Below are 15,920 nucleotides of genomic sequence, written 5' to 3'. Positions count from 1 at the left end.
TAGGGAGCAAGGGACACCCAGGTACTGACAGACACAGTTATTGTGATAATTGCAGTGATAACCTGTGAATGAACCCTTCCTGTGTGAGTAACAACATGATCAATGTGTTAGCCCTTTATAGTAACACATTTATTACATTGCATTATGACAGCAGTAGTGGGCAACCAAGTACATTTTAGAGGGATCACTTGCGGCAAATCTAATGGATCCTATATAGGTTTGATTTTGTATCGCGAAAACAGAAGCAATCAAAATATTATTTTAGATGTAGTATTTTTAATAGTTTCTATTGAAATTTCAGTGAGTGCAGGAAGTTTGATTTTACGCCAGCACTGCATGCAGTAGAGCATTCTGTATTGTCAGTCAGCGTTTTATGAGCCGTCAAATCACTCCCTTGGCAGGGGGCTAACCTGGAGGGGAGAAGTGAGACAATTTTTCAATTTTCTTTTAGATGAGCATGTAATAGAGATCAGCTTGTTGCAAATAAATCCTATAAATATGAATAATGTTTTAAAATCCTTGTTAATATTTATAAATTGTAATTATATATACACATGGGGCAGATCTCGTTCGCACATTGAAGAGCTGTGCAAACGGTTTATAAATCAGGTGTCTGAAGATAGGTCACCAGCACTCAGCAATTCAACGTGCAAATAAAGTTTGTTTTATTTCAGAACACATCACATAGGTCAATAAGCTAACATATCAGGCCCACATATAGGTCAACGTTGGCCTATTGACCTATATGGTGCATTTTGCAATCAAACAAGCTTTATTTGCATGTTGAATCGCTGACGACTTTTCTTGAAGCACCTCAGGTTTTGCACGGCACCATCTGTTGCAGTCACCACAAGCACCATGTTGTATTACTGGTCATAACACTGTATGGTGTGCAGCTGGTACCTACATCGATTCACAGTTTATAATTCAGCCCCAATGTTTGAACTTTACTGCTCCTTCTCACAATACAGGTCTACAAGCCAACTGATTAACCAAAAACACTTATTAAAGAGGTGCTCCTGGATTTGTAAAAACTGCCCCCACACTGCAAGGATTAACTGCTCGTTTTGGTTTTGGGGCTAAAATAAAGACAATATACTTACCTGATCCGCCTGGCTGCTAGATCAGTCCCCACAGCCTTGTCTCCACTGGGCTCCGGTGGTCTAATAACCCCTGATGTCATCATGTCTATTGCAAGTGCATTAGATGTGTGGGTACCTAGGGACATTTCACTGCAAGAGTGGAGGGGGAGGCAGGTGAGAGGTCACCACCGCAGGACTGAGATCAGGTGAGTATAATTTCTTTATTTTAGCCCTTAGAGAAAAACGAGCAGCCCCACTGCAGGGGTTAATCTTTAAGTCAGACACAGCTTTGGCTGATTTACTAATAGTGTCAAGAATCTTCAGACAATAAATTGTGTGAATCTTCACTTCAATTATCCAATGATGTGAAAAGCACATTGATGGTATATTTGAATACCCAATCATATGCAGGTGAAATAAGCAGGAATTTGCTTTTCCCGTGATTTGGAGACTGAAGATTCTCAACTCCTTTAGTAAATTAGCCGCAACGGAATTGCACTGCACTACTGAGACCTCCCTCTTATATTATGGAAGAGGAATCCTGTAAAAATGTGAAAGCCAAAAATCTCCTGCAGGATTACAGAATATGAGCTCACTGAAAACACACTGAGAGAAATGTATGAAAACTGGAGCAGATCGGATCTGGAGCAGTTGCCCATTGTAATTAGCTTCTGTCTTTAGTTTGTTCTGATAAAGTGATAATAAAGTCATAATGTATTTAGGCAATTTCAAATGCTGATTATATCACTTACTATGTGGCCGAACGAGGAAAACTGGCTAGTGTATGGCCAGCTTTAGGTCCCATTCACACTGAATCTGTTGTGGTGCGTTACCATCTCTTTTTTTTATCGATGGTAACACAAGGGCAACGAAAAATGAATGGGGTGAATGGTGACAGTTCACACCAGAGTGTTGCATTGCATTGCCATACGTTGCTCTGAAAAAAAAAAGTAGAGCATGCTTTCATGAATCCCCTTTCATAAAGGGGGCACCCCGATGCGTCCCCGCACTTGTGAATGAGAAAGGGGTAGTTGTTATCTCAAGAATGAGTGGACAAACAGCGCTCTTGAAAAAGAATTGGAGCTACGTAGTGTGCTGCCCTGAAAAACAGTGGGAGGACCTGTGCTAGTACACCTTGACAATATCAATGTCTAATCATCCACCCTACTAGTTTTGCGCCCTGTTGTGAGTTTTTTTTAGTTGTTATCTCAACCCATTCACCCCCCCAAAAAAATCAAATTGTAAATAAACACACAACACCGTAAAAAAAGTAATCGATGGACTTTTGTATAAAAGAATTGTCAAAAACCTTTGTTGTGTTTTATTTTGAAATAAAATACTTTTTCATGGTGTTGTGTGTTTATTTACTATTTGATTTTCTTCTTTTTGGTGATTCAGTAGGGGTATTAACTACCCCTTACTCATTCACGAGGGGGCAGCATCTAGGAGCCCCAGATTCAGATAAGCCCACCTGCCCGCAGACCCCTACAACCAGCCAGGGTTGTAGGGAAGAGGTTCTTGTCCTCATTGACATGGGGACAAGATGCTTTTCCAGTGGGTTCCCCCCCGGCAAAGCACCCTCTCCATGTTGAAGGCATGTGGCCTGGTATGGTGCAGGGGGGTGCTAGCTCGTCTCCCCTCTTTCCTGCTCTGCCAGGCTGCTGCTCAGATCAAGGGTCTGGTAAGGAATTTTAGGGGGAACCCCATGCTTTGGGGGGGGTGGGGTGGGTTGGCATTGGGGTACCCCCTAAAATTCCTACCAGACCTAAAGGGTCTGGTATGAATTGGGGAGGGGACCCCACACTTTTTTTTTATAGACTGTCAAATGTTAAAAAGAAAAATGTCCCTTTTTTTTCTAATGTCACTTTGCTGCAACGAACATTCGTTCGTATTTGTCTAACCCATCCGAAATTAACAAACATTTAGGATTAGTCGAATCCCGAAATAACGAAACTGAACGAAACACATTATTTTTGCTGGCTTACATATCTAGGATATATTAAAGAGAACGAGCTGCATTCATTTGTGTATTTTATATCTGCCTGGAATTCAACTAAAAGAAAGAAAGACATTTCTAAATCTTTGTCCAGTATACATTGCCATTTTTTCAAATATTGCATAACATGACAGGAGATAAGAGTAGAGGCGAGCGGCAGTAATGACAAGGACACTGCTTATATTTCTCATTCTTTAACATTTACATTGTCCATTGATTCCTATCTCATCAATGATATCACTAATCATTTGCAAAGCATGACGGCCCCAGTGACCCGCCGTCTCCTCGGACAAAGTGTTCAAGTTTACAGAGACAAATTTACAGAGACAAGGAAGACTGACACTGTTCAAAGTCCTGGCTGCACCCACATCAATTTCAGTTAATCTGTAACTTGAACAGAAGGAGTTAATTAACAGGATATAAATAAGGGTACCAAGAGGTGCAGCCTTCCAGTACTCATCCTAAATCTGCTTCACCATGGCTGTAAGTTTACTTTTTGGAGTTTAGCTTTGGCGATCTCCACATTTCTTTTGATATAGGGTTCCTTTAAGAAGGTTCTATTTTGCTTTGTCATTTGTTTGATGCTTTTTTTGTCTTTTAATGTATGTTGCTGTGTGATTTCGGTAAGTTCTTATGCAGCTCTGTGAGTTAAAATACAATGCAATTCTATGTGTTGTCATTCATGCCTATGGACGATGCGTACAATGGAAACCTCTGGTGAGGGACAAATGGAGACTGCTATATCTGGCCTTTTCCTGAAAATCCTAGTTTCCTGGCTGGCTCTGGCTCCAATATGTACTGAGTCATTGATTTGGACTAAAGCACATTTAAACTCAAACCAAAAATTGTATATATTAGTTTAGCTGTGGTGGCTGCATTCATTTTATTTTCCTTTAGGCTGACCCAACACCTATCGATTATCTGCAGATTTTATATGGTCAGATGGAAACAGTGCAACAGATTCCTCCATCTATTCCAGGGATGTCCAAACTGCGGCCCTCCATCTGTGGTGGAACTACAAATCCCATGAGGCTATCTGCAGATTTTATATGGTCAGATGGAAACAGTGCAACAGATTCCTCCATCTATTCCAGGGATGTCCAAACTGCGGCCCTCCATCTGTGGTGGAACTACAAATCCCATGAGGCTTTGCAAGATTCTCATAGACATGACTCCTGGAGAGAGATGCTCAAAGGGATTTGTAGTTTCACCACAGCTGGAGAGCCAGAGTTTGGACATCCCTGATCTATGCTAATCTGTGTGGATGGAGGAGTCTCAATCTGGGTCAAACTTCAGTATCTTGCTAGTCGGCCCCGCTGGCTCTCCAAATACCTGAACAATCTGATTGGATGCAGTCTATCTAACCCTAAGGCCTCATTCACATGAGAAAAGGCCGGCACGTACAGCTCCCGAGAAGGACAGGTGCTGCGTGCGATTAGTACGCAGCCGATGTTCTTCTCTATGGGAGTACGCGGCCATACGCCTCCCTACGCTCACCCCAAGTGCAGGTCCGTACGGGTGCAGGTGTCCCGGCTCGGACGCAGAAAGGATCTATCCTATCAGTGTACGAGCACGGACACCCGCACGGACGTGCAGGGCTGGTGAGCGTAGGGCGGTGTATGGCCACATACTCCCATAGAGAAGGACAGGGGCTGCATACTAATCACATGCAGCACCTGTCCTTCCCAGGAGCGGCCGATACGGCCGTGCACGGAGCTGTACTTGCCGGCCTTTTCTCGTGTGAATGAGACCTAAAACATTAGCTGTCAAACCTAGACTACATTGACAAACTCAGTTCCTTAGAGAGTTAACCTATTGTTCACAAACATCCCATTGGCTGCTCAGTGAATTTGGTGAACTACAAATCAGTGGACTGCCAACAATTGGTTAAATCTCTCCTTAGGAATGGCTGTTGCTTCCAGTGCATTCTTAACTCCTTACTAGAGATTTACCCCTTGTTGACAAATTAATTCAATGTACTGCAACTGGGGCAATTGTCATCAAGGGGTTAAATCTCTCAGACTCTGGGAATTTAGATCTTTTATAGCCCCAGCATTATTCACACCCCACTTCTATAGGGAATCTTGGTAGTGTCCTGAGCGCACACTGACACACTTGTGTCACAAGGAGGCCACAATCTGATGATTATCTGCTAGATAGGGGACTGAAAACAAAATGCAGCCTCAGGTAAGCAGGTATGCATGTGGCTTACTGCTGAATATTTGTTTTACCTTTAGAATGGGATATAAATAATCCTGCATTTACACCTGAGCTGAGTGATTTTCAGTGAATTCCTTTAGCATTTTTTTGTTTGGGTGATTTGTGTGCTTAAATGTGCACTTTTTGTAATGTATTACAAGGGTTTTGCATGTGTATTTAAGCTTCAGGAATTATTTACCCAATGGAAAGCAGTTTACAGGCAATCCCATTAACGTCCATGAGGTCAAAATTGCCTACAAGTGACTGAGTGCTCAGATGTGAACAGGCACAACCTGATGCAAAGGGACTTTTAATGTTTAGTCTTGTTGCAAGTAAGGTGGCATGTGACAAACCATTTAAGTGTGAATGGGGTGAAAGTAGAACTGAAGCCAATTTTTTTTGTTTGGATAGAGTAAGAGAGGGTTATAACCCCTGTAGGCTTTTTTGCCATCTGTGTCCCATTTGGGAGATTTTCCTTCACTACCTGTCTGATAGCCGCAACAGAAAGTGCAAGGAAATTCCTCCAAAGAATGGGACGTCCCTGGTGATGAGTAGGGTCACATGAACTAGTGTCCTTGTTTAAAGATGTCCTCTCTATTAATGTTCTAATGACCATCCAAAAAGTGGGATTTTTTTTTTTCTTTTTCACTTTCAGTGATCAGTCACCAGGACAAATGGAGAGAATGAATCTCCCTAGCTGGGACACAGACGGCAATAAACACCTGACAGGCATTCTAATCCCTCTCCACTCCAATACAAAAAAAGTTTTGACTTTAGATCCACTTTTTAAGGCCCCTTTCACACGGGCTGATCAGGAGGGGATCTGTGCACAATGTAGTATTCTATCACAACATTGAATAAGCCTTTATGGTTGACATTACTGACTTAATAATTCACTTTTAGAAATAAATAACTAGCTTGTACTTCACTTCAGAGGGCACAAATAAAACTTTTCATATTCAAGTATAGTATGCCATCATTAGTGAATTGTTCCAGGGGTGTGTGTGATATGCCATGGAGTCCGGCTGTGTGTGGGATCTGCCGTGGATTCCAACACTTGCAGCCTCCTGTGTTTGTAGACATCCTGCACTGCAAGGACTCCCTCTTGGTTGCGCCTGTGCAGAAGAGCCCGATAGAATCCTATGGGGCTGTACTGTGCAGGTGTGGCCAAGACAGAGAGGACTTGAGGGATGTTGACAAATAAAAAAAAAAAGAGTGCAAATGTTGGATCTCGGTAAGTATGTGTATGTGGAGGGGCGGGGTGGGATCTGTTAGGTCAGGGAAGAGAGAGGGTAAAAAAAGGATGTGCTTTGTTTTCAAAGTGCACTTTTCCTTTTTGCATCAAAATGAGCTTGCCCACGCAGGGCAAATCTTTACTGGCACCCCATAAACAGCACACACTTGCTACTCTGTTCAACCAGTAGGAGTGAAGGAAATGGTACTTTCAGGTATAGGAAAGCATGTAATAGGAAATAGCACTCCGTATAGGAAAGCACTCCGTGACAGTGCTGGAGATTCCCAATTGGCTACTCAAGCACCCAGCGCTAATACATCCTCAGCCCTGTATATGCTTCAAGTCCGTACTTGGCGCTTACACAGGGCTAACTCTCTATGTTCCTGATGGCCACACAGAGGGCTGGGGGAATGAAAGAAAGGTATGCATGTGCAGCTGGTGGGGCCTGCACGAGCAACACAAGTTCACTTTAAACTGTCAGGTGGTGATTGGGGCATCCACATTCTCACAGCAAGTAATATCTAAACTCCGAAATGCGTTACTTTGTGGGTCTTTCCAAACACCAATTCGCATAAACTGGAATCTTCTGACTTGGCTCTGCCAGGTTTTATTAGGTGCAAGCCATAGTATGGACTTCAGGAGGTGCTGGGTAACCAGGCCATGTGGAGTCCATCTATAGATTGCTGGAGCTGGACATTTTGGAATTGACGGAATTTATGTCTTGCTTACTATTCCTTAAAGAAGAACTCCGGGGGGAATTATTAAAACGTGAAGTGAGGCTACCTCCGCACCGCAAAGGTTAAGTGCTAGTTTATGTCAAGGGAGGAAAATAAAAAAGTTACTCACCTGATCCTCTGAGCCAGCTGGTTCTTAGGCCAGTCTCGGGAGCCTCTCTTCCTCTCCTTTCCAGCGGTCTAAGGTCCTGTACATCATTATGCTCTATACACAGTGCATAGGATGTGAGGGAACTGAGGAACATTCCTTTGCTGTAGTGTAAGAGGAGACAGGCTGGAGGGAGAGCTGTCACAACCAGCCAGCTCCTAGGATCGGATGAGTATACATTTATTTTTCTCCCCAGACCAAAATGAGCAGTTAACCCTTGCAGTGTGACGGTAGCCTCGCTGCACAGGATCATTTTCCCTGGAGTTCTGCTTTAAAGTGTATTTCAATCTTAGAACAATAATGCAATCCATTTTAGCTTACAGGTTTTTAGATATGGTGGCTGCACTAGTTTTCTTTTTTCAGGGTTTTGTTCCTTTTATGGTCTAGGTCTAGATCTAGTCTTGCAATGCCTCATGCGTTCCTCAACAGCTGCAGTGCCAAAGTTGCCTACCCCTGCTCTAGGCTGCTTGCTCTGCATTTGGACTACAGAACACCGCTCATCTCCATATCAGGGGAGGTGTTTTGCAGTTTAGAGGTGACCTGGGCAGGGCTCATAACCCCGTGTGGGATTTTGAGCACAGCAGAGGCACTGTACACGAAGTTGAGAGACGGTACATATCTGGCTGGTTTAACAGGTATTTTTTTTATTTTATTTATTTAATAGCCCAAAAAAGAGAAGTTCTTTGTATGGGTAAACCGGTCACTTTGCCCTCTTCCTTTTTTATGTCACCTTTACCAACTAGGGTTGCCACCTTTTCTTCAAGCGAAACCCGAACACTCTATCGACGTTTGGATATTTTTTTGGGAGAATAGGTCGTAGCTTATTTATATGTAAATAGCGACGCCCATTCATATGTAAATATCACAGTTGAGACTATTTTCGGTGCGGGGCCAGGAGCCCCAGCTTAATTTTGGTTGCCCATGTCTGCCTGACATCTTGTGTCTGTGTGTCTGCTGCCATGAAACCCAGACACAGCATTCAAAACCCGGACAGGTGGCAACCCTAATACAAAACCATCGATCACCGAAATTTTCCAGCCTTCCATTCCAATGTAGCAGGTGGTAGTATGGTACACTTATCTCTTGCACACCTGTTTGTGATTATACAACATATCATAGTGTCTCTTTTATGTACTTAATATGTCAATAAAGAGAGGGAGAGAGCAGATCCTGACACGTCATGTTTTATTGCTATTCTATTTTCTATTATAAACTTTTATTGTTGCTATTCTATTTTCCAAGCTACACAATCTGTTACATATATTTAAATATTTACACTTGCGTTTTCGAGCAAACAGACGCCCTGAGGATTCCAGCCTAGCTCAGACATTGATGGTCTTCTCATAGAGATAGTCATCCATTTATGAGGCTGCCTTTAAAACAAATAGCACCTTGAGTTGCAGTTGTATGAAACTCAAACTTTTTTTCAACAACGAATCAGATCAAACAAGTATACATTGCGTCCGTTCACCGATCACCTCCCCGTACTATGGGACCTGGAGCGATGCCGATCACATCACTTCCGGTTCCATCACCTCCGGTTCCATAACGTTCAGTCCTGAAGCCTAGCAATAAGCTATTGAAGTGCGCTGTGCACTTCAATAGCATATTTTAAGTGTAATCCCCCCCCCCCCCTATGTGATAGCAATTAAAGTTAAAAAAATAAAATAACAGTTTAAAAAAATATAAAATGTAAAAATAATTTAACAAAAATTTAAAAAGCCCCCGGGAGCACACGTCTTTGCGTAAACACGCGTTGGGTGCGCCTACATATGAAAACGACGATTGCGCTACTCATGTTTGGTATCGCCAGAGTGAGAGCGATAATTCTATGACCTGTGGAGCCTTTAAAAACGTAGTCTATGGAATTTTTGGGATACTGAATTTTGTCTTGAGTTTCACGGACGCACACAATTTTGAACCTGGGCATGTTGGGTATCTATTTACTCAATGTAACCTCATCTTTTATAAATTTGCGGCTAGTCCACCACAACTGGCCTAAAAAATGCATCTACACCACTTTTGCTGATACAGTGAACTAATAGCATGGTAGTGCATTACGATGTATTGGTATAGTGCTCAAAATGAATGGCATTGCACCATTGTATGTGAGTTGCCATGAAAAGGCCACATATTTGTGAAGCAGCACTGATCGGGTGGTGAAAATTAAACTAGATTCATAAACTTCACAATTGGTTTGATTAGTGCTGTCAAAGTTGAACAGAAAAAAGAAGATTCTGCAATAAAGTTTTCTGAAATACTTGCGAGAGAGAGAGAGATGGATATATTTGACCTGGGGCAGATTGCTATTTTTCTTACAGCCTCTCAAGATTTCTCAAGAGGTTTCAGGACAAGGTGAAAAAGCAGAGGTGAAAGTAGGCATGCCGTCATATCCCCTTTGAAATGGGTATCTAAGCCAGGAAAACCTCAGCTAATTATTAAGGTGGCAAATCCTAGAAATGGCATTAACTAGATTTTGAAACTTGCTATGAAAGCCAAGTTTTCATTTTCAGATGATCAGTGCACATTGTTAAATGAACGTATGGCATCAAGTGACCGCAAAAAAAAAATAAAAAATTGAGACAAAAGCTGTGTACTGACTGCTTCCAAATCCTCTGTTATATTTGGGGGGCCAGAGGTCCCTCTCAACAAAACCCTAGTGAGGCAGGTCAAGTATTATCAATCTCTCCACCATTATGTTTAAGAATATTTTGGTATCTTGAATTAACAATGAGATTGGGAGGCAAGACAGAAATTGACTTTTACACTATATTAATGAGGATGATATTTAATATTTTATTGAAGGAAGAGACCTGCCAATGCATAAAATAAAACACTACTATACCCAGCAGAATTATCCCTGACTGACATAGCCAAGTTAAAAAATGGGTTACCTGGGACAAACCTAAAAACCTTGGTCTTCTTGCCACCTTTCTTTAGCATCAAGCGGTCTGCACCAGACAAATTAGCAGTCCTTTTTGAAGTAGATTTTCTCTTGCAGTGGAATGAAACATTTCAAATCATTTAGTGCTTCCCAATTCCTCACTAGACATCTACAACCTTCTTTATGAAGGCCTTCGAGTGCTCTTTTGATCCTGGCATGAGGACACCACACATCAATATCAAAGAACACCCAACCCTAGATATCTGAGGTACCAGACTACTGCCGAAGGACGGTCTATTCATTGCCACCTAATCTGGAACTCCTAATTCTAACTTAATTTCAAATGTTGGTAAATGTAGGGCTGTATGTACTTTTTCCACGTGACAAGTCTGCATTTCGGTTTATTTAGATTAACAATGAAACACCTTGTCAGTTTTATCTGTCATTTGCTCTAGAATATTTTCTTTATCTGTAAGCATTTGTTTACATGAAGATTTAATTTTTGCCGGTTCAAATATGTTGAGAGTCAACAGTTTTAATGGGGTGTATTTACTTTTTCACATGATTATATAGTAGTTGGGGACAAATGTACAGTCCACCATCTGCCGCTAAGGTTTCCCCAAATTCATATTGCAAGACTACATTAACAAAGATGGCAAAATCCCATCTCTCTGCTATAGATGGGGAGAAAAAGCCTTGCACACGCTAGGTTATGGAAAGTTTAATATTTGAACAGAAATTGATCTGATCTAGAAAGGAAATGTCTACTGAAAAGGTGAACACCAGACAGGCTATTAAGTGCACAACTGAAATACAGATATAGAAGTTGTTTTACCTGCTGTGGGAGTTGTATTTTTACATCTATCAAGTCCTAACATTTGCACAGCCCTGGCGGCCATCACAGGAAGCCTGGTGACATTAATTTTCCCTACTGCAATTAAGAAAAATAGCTAGGTCCCCTCCCTGCCCCTTGCAGAACATCAGCAGACTCTTGGGCTCATACCTTCTATTTTCTTGTCAGCATGCTCTTTGTTAGATTTTTTTTTTCTCTACAGGAGATTACAAAGGCTGATCTCAATACAAATTAGATGCAACACCCCATAAGAAAATCTAGAACAACTAGAACAAAAAGCATGTATGGTTCCATAGCACTGCACAACTGTTGTGAGGAATGATTAGTCTTTGTTCTTGGTTCCAAAGAGGCCTACTATAGAAAAGTAGGCAAGAATATGTTGGATGGATATCAAGAATTTCCCATATGATCTCGCATAAATATCCGATCGCAAACAATCTGTTCAATTGTTACTCCTTTTTAAGGTATAGTTGTTACAATTAGATCCTCCTTCATACTGATGATGATGATTATGATGAGCATCAGCAAAGATTGTAGCATAGTTGTTGTAACGGTGCACCTGCTATGTATTCCTATTACAATGTTGGTACTAAAACAGGATAGTATATGCTGTGACTTTATATTTAGATTTCTTATAAAATTTTGTTTTAAAAAAAATCACCAAAAAAATAGCTGATGGGTATTCTTTACTAACCTCTTATAAATATATGATGGCTTCTGAAATTTCTATATTAAGAAGATACTGAGACTTCCCTTAGACCAAAACTTAAATAGAAAAAACCCTTAAATCCTCTCATGCTGGTGTTTTTTTTTTTCCTCTTCTATTAATCCATCAGGAAAAATTTGAAATTGCGAACTTGGAGCTCAAATCTGGAGAGAGTCTGAAGCTGAAGGGAAAACTTTCAGATGATGCCAAGAAGTAAGTCTCACGTAAGATCAATGGAGCAGACAAAATATGGAGCAGTTGCCTATGGCAACCAATCAGCTTCTATCTTTCATTTTCAAAGGTTACCTAAACAAAATGAAAAGAGAAGCTGATGGTTGCCATGGGCAACTGCCCCCAGATTCTGTCTGCTCCAGTTTTTATGAATTTCCCCTCATTGTGTTTATTTACGTGAGCATCTATTGCTTGCGCAGTAAATTAAAATGTCATCCTGATTATCTGACATTGTTGGAACTTTGGAATTATTATCTGGATGGAGTTTTTTAGTTTTTTGTTTTTTTAAATTTTGTTTTATTCTTGAGGAATAAAATGGTGACCTCCATACATTCCTGATGTAAACACAGTGAGGAAGCAAGCATTATGGAGCTCTATGTAGAAAAATCTAAAGCCCAGGAGCTGATAGTTTCCGGTCACTGGCAGTTCCAGTCTGAACCCAGGCCTTAAAGAACAAGTAACTGCGGCCCCAGCGTCGTTTAAGCATCTTTTATGGCATCTGGGATTCTTAAGAACTGCCTCCATCTTGGTACACCTCTTTCAATTTAAACAGCCTAACGAGACTGCTAAAGCTCTTTTCATAAGACAGCACCTGATAAAGCCCCTTAAAAGTGACTGGCACCACGATTACTATTTCTCATATCAAGATCCATTATAAAGGGACAGAAAAAAGAATGGACACCAGAGAAGAAGAAAGTTTAATTGATGTAAACCAATTCATTTAGCTAACAGAACCCAGTTTATTGAATATTTTCCTTCATCAAATAAGAACTTCGGCAAGAAAAACACTGACTGGTTAATTGGGCACACTGTCTATAATTTTAGAGATCTATTTAAAGTGACACTAAACATAGGAGATAAAGCTTAATGCATTAAAGTACCTTAACTACTAACAATGAGGGGAATTCATCAAAACTGGAGCAGAAAAAATCTGGAGCAGTTGTGCATGGCAACCAATCAGACTCTTTTATTGTTAAAACTTAATTGAAGAGAGAAGCTGATCCAGATTTTGTAAGCTCCAGTTTTGACAAATTCCCCTCAATGTATCTTAAGGTGCCCTGCACGATTATCGTACGATAAACGCAAAGTGTATGGAAGGCGGGCGCCCGTTTCTACTGTCCGGTCGCACGTCTTCCGTCGAACAAGCAGGCTGGAAAACCCGCCGAGAATCGTACGAGTTAGTGGACTGCTTGTTCGACAACTCCCGAACGGGCTGGTGTGCGCACGCGCACACTGCCTGTTTGCAGTCATCGGAAGCCCACCCCTCATTGCAGTCATCGGAGGCCCGCCCCTCAGATCACTCAGCTGTAGATCCTCAAATCATCTCTGAATTGGTGCTGACATGGTTCTTCCTTCTGGAGGGTGACTACTTTTGTTCCTCGTGGTCCTTGTGTGTGCTGTAAAGTAGCCACCACTCCAAGCTCACTCCTGTGATGAACTACGATCTCACATTTAGTTTACTACTTTGTATTGAGATTTTAGTCTTAACAGTGGAGCGAGCTTGGAGCGGTGGCTACTTAACACACACAGAAGCCATGGGGAACAAAAGTTGCCACCCTCCAGAAGGAAGGACAGTGTTGGGGTGAATTCAAAGATAATTTGGGAATCTACAGCCACAGGAATAAGATACATTTTTGTTAATAGTTAAGGTAATCAAATGCATTTTTAGGATCTAACTCCTGAGTATTTAGTGTCACTTGTTAAAGTATATGGCCAGCTTCATCATAAAGGGTATACCTGATAATCTGTCATTTTGATGCCCTGCTCTTTACCTGAGGTCCTATTTTTATCCATACAGCTTTTCCTTCAATTTGGGCACCAGCCCTGGTGATATTGGTCTACATTTTAACCCACGCCTAAATGAAAATGTAATTGTATGCAATTCCAAACGCAGCAACGGCTGGGAAGCCGAGCAAAGAAGTGGACACATGTGCTTTACACCGGGGACGGATATCAAGGTCAGTATGAAGAGATAAGCCATATGATAAGCCATATGATAAATACCTATGTCGTAATAATAAAAATGTGCTATTCTGTAAAGGTTACTTTGTGACACGGTCTATTTCGGTGTGGCATGTCATAACATTTAATCCATGCATTATTATAGTTCTCAGATAAAGAGCTATTACAGGGAACCGATTACAAACACAGCAAAGAAAACCAAAATACAATAGGTTGATATACTACATACCTGCTTAACCATAGGGAATTCCGGACCGAGTACATACAGTTTTAAGGTCCAACTCCAGCCAATACATTTTATTTTCGGAGAAGTAGGGAAGGGTCCAAGCCTATTTCAAGGTTTTTGTGGGGAAGAGTCCACCCTCCCACTTCCTGGTCAGGATAAAAACTTATTTTTGTAGACTGGAAAGGTGGCAGAACTGTGTTTTTATTGCTTTCTCTGCATTCTTGTTCTTGTCAACAGCTCTCTTGATTTCCTCTCCTGGTGTCACAGGGACAGGATGTTTGGGAAGACTTCTCTAATGGGTCACTGGCATACAAAAAAAAAACAAAGTTTAACTCTTCTTCTCTATAGAAATCCTGAAGAGAAAAGCTTAGGATCACAGGGCCAACATGCTTATTTTCACATTTAAAGGAGAACTATGATGAGTGCTTTTCACTTACCTCATAGTTCTAGCAGACCTGTGACAATGAGACTGTCACAGGTCGGCTCAGTAGATCGGGAGGTGAGCGAACACATAACGGTGTCCGCTCACCTCTCGATTCTGTCAGCTCTCTGACGTGACAGAGGAGGGGCTGGATTCCCCTCTCCCTGCTCCGATCTGCCAGCGCTGACTGACGCAACGGACGGGGGAGGGGGCGGGTACAGCTGGCTCTGCCTCTAGATAGGCAGAGCCAGCTGTCAGTCACGCAGCTGGGCAGATCCCGACACAATTGTCGGGATCCGCTTCAGCTGCGGCGTCTCAGTATACCGCAAGCTACAGCTCACGCTATACTGAGCCCAGGGTGACGGGAGGACGCTAGTTTGTGTCCTCCCGTTACCCTAAGGAGAACTATGGGGAAAAGCCTTATCCCCATAGTTCTCCTTTAAGGACCGCCTGAGTCTTGCACAATAGACTGGCTAATTGCCAATGAGATATGCCTCTCTTCCTGGCCACACCTCTTTCCACTTCATTACAGGAAGTTCAGAATATGCATGTTGATGCGTTGTGTTTGTAAGGTGAATAAACAGCTAGGGAATGGGCCATCTCCAGAGGAAGGAAGAGTTCTAGATGGAATAATTATTTTAAACTCCTGTGGATTCATTGGTTAAACGCTTTATATAAAGCAAACTTCATTCATTCATTCAGGGCTTCATTTCTATTGCAGATCTCAATCAAGTTTGGTGGTGACAAGTTTGATGTGAAGCTTCCTGATGGTCACGAAATCTCTTTCCCCAATCGCCATGGCTATGATAAACTTACATATCTCTCAGTCAAAGGAGACTTCAAAGTTAATTCTTTTAAATATGAATGATAACTCCTTTTATTACCTGGTCCAATAAAGATCATAGTGAAAAACAAATATCGTTATACCACATTGTGTCTGGGGCAGACCAAATGATAACCTGCTGTAATATGATAATATGGTGTTATATATGAACATTTAGTGTTCTAAAATTTCATAACTATGTTTAACATAGGTTAGAATAAAGGATGGAAGATGACTCACATTTTGTAAAGTGTGGGGTGTTTTGGTGGTTTATTTTTTTAAGCTAACCCAATTAAAATAAGTTAGAAATGTTACAGCACCAAGACAACCCAGAAAATTGTAAATACACATTTGGGGATTAATCCATATGCCAAATTGGAATCTAAGATGTGCATGTTTTAAGGTTAACCTAGGGAACCCC

At 41.5% G+C, this 15,920-nt stretch overlaps 1 protein-coding gene across 1 annotated transcript; it reads left to right on the top strand.

The window, feature by feature from the left end:
* Window positions 1–3,510: 3,510 nt before the first annotated feature.
* On the top strand, window positions 3,511–15,599 carry LGALS2 (galectin 2). Its single transcript, XM_018562484.1, has 4 exons — window positions 3,511–3,561; window positions 11,967–12,049; window positions 13,866–14,025; window positions 15,398–15,599. Exons 1-4 carry the CDS (start codon window positions 3,556–3,558, stop codon window positions 15,542–15,544), a joined length of 396 nt encoding a protein of 131 aa, XP_018417986.1. The 5' UTR covers window positions 3,511–3,555; the 3' UTR covers window positions 15,545–15,599.
* The last annotated feature ends 321 nt before the right edge of the window (window positions 15,600–15,920 follow it).

Source organism: Nanorana parkeri, unplaced genomic scaffold, assembly GCF_000935625.1.
Source record: "Nanorana parkeri isolate BGI_ZX_2015 unplaced genomic scaffold, ASM93562v1 scaffold579, whole genome shotgun sequence".
NCBI classification, from domain to species: Eukaryota; Metazoa; Chordata; class Amphibia; order Anura; family Dicroglossidae; genus Nanorana; species Nanorana parkeri.
This window is presented reverse-complemented; position numbering and strand designations above follow the sequence as displayed.